Below are 6,000 nucleotides of genomic sequence, written 5' to 3'. Positions count from 1 at the left end.
GTGCCTCAGCTTCCTCCCTGCATTTCCCCTCACCCTCCATCATCCAGCAGTCCAGCCCGTACTTCACCCATCCCACCATCCGATACCACCACCACCCAGGACAGGACCCGCTCAAGGAGTTTGTGCAGTTCGTGTGTGCCGACGGATCGGGACAGGCTAGTGGTCAGGTAAGAGGAAGTGACCTCATACTGGAAGTGATTATCTGACACTGGGGTCAGTTGATTGCAGCAGAACATGTAATTTATTCTGCTGTTTGTATTGCAAAAATGCTTGATGTTTAATGCAGATATTCTCAGACTGGTTTATAGTGAATACTGGGAATGGCATCGTATCATACTACTCATACTAGTTTTGTAGTATGTATACTTTGAAATGTATGCATATTTTCTGTATGCATAGAATAATGCAGTATCCAACAGAGAACACTGCATAGAATAGTGGATCCCACAATGCAGTCCTTTAGGAAGCTTTACACTAGTATTCCATTTAGAACGTAGACATTGTCACATTCTACTGTATTAAACATCATTGCTTACTGCATACTGTTTTACTAATTTAGAAATACGGAGTATATACTTTGCAGTATACAACTGTTTAAAGATTATGAAGTAAAAAAAATAAGAAATTATCATTTTAAAAATAATTTGTTGATGACACAGAATTTAGCAGTCAAATTTAGCCAACATATTTGCCTCGGTCGAGCAAAAAATCTCTTGCCTTAAGTATGAAATTAATTTATATTTGTGAAACTAATGTTATCAAGCATTTATTGAAGTTGAATTGAGCTTACCGTTGTGAAGACAACTGTTGCATTTAACCAAGAGGCCAAGATTGAAGTAGACTTTACAGAACTAACATTCAATTCACTTTTATTGTTTTTATATTATTTATCTATAATTACTACCTGAATCTATAATAGACCTGAACCTAAATCCTAACTACTGGAAGAAAAAAAATCTGCATTTTTTTACATTTTAAAATTAGATTATTTAATGATTCCCAAACAAACTTTTTTTTGTTCAATGTGCAACTAACATTATCAACTGTATTACTTTTGTTTGCATTTCTTAAAACATGAAACAAGCTCCTCCTGTCTTTTCCGATGCAAACAAATGTGTATGTTCCTTGTCTTTGAGGCCGACTGATCGGTCACTGTTATGTATCTTGTGCTTGTCTAGCCGATCTTGAGTTAATCTCTCCTTCTCTGTCCACTTCCACAATAAAACCCATCTGCGCAACAGCTGACGACCTCAGCGCATTTCGGCGTAGCGGGCATCCCCTCCTCAGTTCTGCTTGTGCCATTTTTTAGCGTCGTGAACGTGGCTTATTTTTTTTTGCTCCCTGGTTTTGATTTGACATCATTCCATGGACCAAAACTCACCTCACATTCGTGCGTCCATTTCTTATTCTTCTCCACCTTCTGCCTAAAGTCCTTCATTTTTATTTTTCCTCCACTGCTCCTGTCTGTGCCTGTGGTGAAGTCAACACACAAACATGCACACAAACAAACACGAACACCCCCCTTCATAAACAAAAGCAAACAGACATTCATCCTTTTGGTTGTTTCCCTCTCAACACTCTCCACTACCAGCCACCCCCCATTCCTTTTTTTTCGGAGCTATCCTGCATTGTTTTTTCCATTTGCGGGGTGTCGGGCCTGTCCGTACTCCTCACCCTGTTTGTGTCGTCTGCAGCCAAACGGGAGCGGCCAGAGCAAAATGCCGGGCTCCTTCTTGCTGCCTCCACCCCCCCCTGTGGCGCGTCCAGTGCCCCTCCCAATGCCAGACTCTAAATCCAGCAGCACGCCCCCCGATGCCGGACTCACCTCACCCACATCTCCGTGTAAGTGACCCGACCCCCCCCATTCCACCAAACCCCACGAAGATCCCCAGTCGTCTAGCCACAGCTGGACCGCTTTTTGCCATTTAGTTTGTGTTCCTTAAGTTAACATGAAATGCCCATTATTCATAATTTTCACTGGTGGGTTAGAACTAGTCCTTACTACTATTTTATGTATCCTAGTTTTGAGGCAGCAGTTTTAGTGGTTTATCAGTTTAAGTACGGAGCCCATAAAGGGACGTGATGGGGAGGGGGCGTGGGATGAGATGGGTGGAAAATTTATTTTTCAGTGATTTTGCATTGACTGGAAAAACGTTTTCATTCCCCCGAGAAAGTTTGCATTCTCTTGGAAAACTTTTTTGTTCCCCGGAGAAACATTGTGTTCTCTTGCAAACATTTTGTGAGAGAATGCAAAAGTTTAAGTGAACACAAAATTTCTCAGGGGATCGCAATACTTTTGCAAGAGAACGCAAAAATTTCGTAAGTGAATGCAAAGTTTCTCTGGAGAATAATACTTTCGCGAGTGAACGCAGAATTTCTCAGGGGAACAGAGTACTTCTGTAATTTTTTTTCAAGCTAATGCAAATGTTTTTCGAGTGAACGCAAAAAGTTTCTCGGGGAACTCGATACTATCAACTATATGATATTTTTGCAAAAGAATGCAAAATTTCGGCGGGAGCAATCCTATTCCTTTGCAAGGGAACGCAGACGTTTTTCAAGTGAGCACAAAGTTTCTCGGGGGAACGCAATACTTTTGTAAGGGAATGCAAAATATTTGCAAGTGAACAAAATATCATGGGGCAATGCAGTACTTTTGTAAGAGAGAACAAAAGTTTTGCGAGTAAACAGATTTTCTTGGGGGAATTTTCTTCTTTTGCGAGCAATTTCTTGGGGGAATGCAAGGGAATGCAGAGTTTCTTGGGGGAACAGTACATTTGCGAGCGAATGCAAAATTTATTGGGAGAATGCAATACTTTTGCAAGCGAATACAAAGTTTCTCGGGGGAATGCAATGCAGGAGAATGCAAAGTTTTTGCAAATGCAAAATCCTTGAAAAATAATTTTTCCTCCCATCTCATATTTTTTTTCCATAACCATGTCCTCTTGGGGGCTCTGTATTCAAGGGTGCAAATTTAGGGCAGTTAAAGTGGACTCCAAAATACTTTTTTTTAATGCATTTTAGTTGAAACAGTTTTTATAATGCAGCTATTATTGTACAATTCGCTTGACCTCATTATTATGTGGCAGTTCTGGCACTAAAATCAAAACAAGATGGAAGAATCTGTATCTACCAAACTGAAAAGACCAGCTTTGACTCTCTTGAATTTATATTCTGGTCCAGGTTGGTTTGTGCTGGTCAAATTACATTGCAGCCCTGATGTGAAAGGGCCTTTACACTCCTGAATGCAACATCCAGAAACCCATGCTTTTGTAATTTTACGTTGGTTTCTTTTGAGTTTGTTTTGGTTACGTTCACATTGCTGGTTAGCTTTTGGCCTGTGGAAATGTGATAGTTGAGCTCCAGTGCTGGTCTAAAGGTCAGTTCGTCCAGTACATGAACCAAATTTGGGCCGTTCTGAAAGGAGGTGGCGTATCGGGGTGGATAATCAGACACACTGTAAAATATTCACTCACCACAGACGGGGCACTGGACGGAGCACTTGCATTTCTTTTCCTCCTTTCTGTCATGTTTCTTATTTTTGTTTTTCGTTCCTTTTCATTGTGTTTTCTTTCATTGTTTCAATAGTTTTTTATGTTGTTTGTGTGTCTTTATATGTGTTTATATGTTGCTGATTCTCCAGAACGCACTTGAAACCTGATCACAAATTTATAGAGAGGTGTTTTTTTGTTGTTGTTACAGCATTACACAGAGGTCATGTATGAATTGTGAGTTTAACACGCTTAATGGGGGTTGTTCGGGGTAAAGATACAAAAGAAATGGCCTGAAACCCCCTTAGCCATTAAAAAAATACACATGGCCTCTTGTAACTCATTGTTTTTTTATATAATGGCCATAACAACAACATGGCGCAAACAGTCAGCAAATAATTAATAACAATGAACAGATTTATTCTGCCAGATAATTTTGTTCATTAATTTAACTGTTGGTGTTTTATGGTTGCAAACCACAGTCAAAGGTTTATAGAAACTCAGTCTAGTAGTATAGAATTAAATTATATTTTAATATAAAGTGTATTTGCATTTAATGTCAAATTCAGTTGTGCAATTACAGCCTATTATATGTTAGTGTTTATATATTATATATTTATAATATAGAATTCAATTCTATAGTAATATAGAATTTGTTTGCAATAACATAGAATTCATTTCTGCAATCACAGGAGTTAATATATTAAATTCAAATAATTTATATAATTAAATTCTATATTAAGAAGTTATCAGCATTAATGTAGAATTTCACGAACAAAGCAGCTTCTCTTTGTTGCCTTTTTGAATGCTTGCTGAAAACACTAACAGCAAACTGTAGAACAAATCTGGCTCTTTGTGTTTGATTTCTCCATGTTATACACACATAATGATTTATGTTAGATCTCTATATCTGATGAACAGTTACACCATGGAGTCCATCAAATAAATCTGAAACCAAACAAGAACTGCCCTAAATTTGATTTGATAATGACTTCAAACCGATTTGCAGATTCAAACACTTTTTTCATTTATTGATCTTCAACAGTTTGAACCAAGAACAAACATAGTGTATCTTTAATGATAAATTCTTACATCGCTTTTGTTTGTTGTTTGCCAAAAAGTCATTTCAGTACAGAAAAGTTTCAGTTTCCACTATATATTTGATGAAATTTGCACAATATAGCTGAAGGTTTGCCTTTGCAAAATCAATTGATATTTTCAAATAGATTACATTGACTAAAATTTGTTTTAACAACTAAACGATTTTGCAAACATTGTACAAAAAAATAAATCAATTAAAAAAATTTTAATTTATATTTTCTGTTTCTCCTTTTCTTTCTCTCCCTCAGCATACTCCACGCCAGGCTCCACAGCTCCCAACAGGTTTGTCAGCATCGGATCACGGGACAACAACTTTCTGAACATACCCCAGCAGACGCAGGTAATTCTTACTCTGTCATATTCAAAACAAACCTTTTAGTGTTTAAAATCATGCATCTTAACACGTTAGCCTGCTCCTCTGTGCCTGTCTTTCCTCGTTTCCCATGATGCTCTCTGCTCTGCGGTGTCGGGCCCATCTGGAGCGGGTCTGCGATAACTGGAGCTGATCGGTGTGATGTAGTTGATTTGAGCGTTGCAAATGTGTGGCCACCGCACCGCGCCTCCTCCATCACCCAGTACACTTTAGTCATTAATGTGTAAAGCACACCCGCCCTGGGCCGGCTCCCTGCTCCTCAACACATGGTGACCATCTGAAACCGCTAACTCACCCGCTCTCACCTCCTCCCTCTGCTGGTCGGCCTCTCTGGATTTGACCATTTATTTTCCTCTGTTTCTGCTTAAAAACATTTCCACCTTTAACTCCTTTCTCGACTCACTATCGCCCTCTGCTGGTGACTCCTGTTTTTATTTTTCTTCTCTCCTGTCCTGACTCTTTGGCAGTGACTTCGCTTTGTCTGATTTTGCACAATTTCCAGTGTGTTCACCCTAAATTTTAGAAGGCAGAGGAAGCTCTTTTTTTTTTTTTAAAGTCCTCTCAGAGATAAACTGCTTGCGTGTGCAAAATAGCGAGTTATCAGTAAATGTTTTGCGAAGATTCGTTATTTGCAGTTGAGCTTATTTATTCATTTGTTTGTTTTATTTTTAAAATGTGCATTGAGAAATGCATTAGTTGTAATACAAGCATTCATAAAAGATAACTGCAAGAGGCAGTAGTGTTATCACACCACAGTAAACTGTTTTTGGAAAATTGTATTGTTAAACTAATTGTGTATTGAGAAAGTATATTAATAATTGTAATTCAATAGAAAAGATTGATAAAAATATATTATAATTAATTTGATTATTTTTAGTTTTTTTTCTCCTTTCCGCATAATCCATTGATTAAAGCGAGAGGCAGTGAGAATAGAAAAAAATATTTTTAAGAAAATGTGCACTGAGTAAGTGCCTTAATTGTAATTCAGTGTGATTTAATTTAAAGACATGTTTCATGAGGGTATCAGTGAACTTCCAT

At 38.0% G+C, this 6,000-nt stretch overlaps 1 protein-coding gene across 16 annotated transcripts in view; it reads left to right on the top strand.

Moving 5' to 3' along the window:
* Window positions 1-6,000, top strand: part of LOC306864244 (nuclear factor 1 X-type-like) — a 161,368-nt gene that overhangs the window by 149,480 nt on the left and 5,888 nt on the right. For 11 of the 16 annotated variants that reach the window (XM_079408101.1, XM_079408109.1, XM_079408108.1 and 8 more), the window contains 2 exons: window positions 1-167; window positions 4,838-4,929. The exon at window positions 1-167 is cut by the window's left edge. In XM_079408101.1, the coding sequence (XP_079264227.1) occupies window positions 1-167; window positions 4,838-4,909 (239 nt within the window). In that variant the 3' untranslated portion in view covers window positions 4,910-4,929. Of the gene's footprint in view, window positions 168-1,694; window positions 1,843-4,837; window positions 4,930-6,000 lie in introns of all 16 variants that reach the window. The other 5 variants (XM_079408107.1, XM_079408098.1, XM_079408111.1 and 2 more) reach the window with 1 other exon arrangement.

Source organism: Barbus barbus, assembly GCF_936440315.1.
Source record: "Barbus barbus genome assembly, chromosome: 4".
Classification (NCBI taxonomy): Eukaryota; Metazoa; Chordata; class Actinopteri; order Cypriniformes; family Cyprinidae; genus Barbus; species Barbus barbus.
This window is presented reverse-complemented; position numbering and strand designations above follow the sequence as displayed.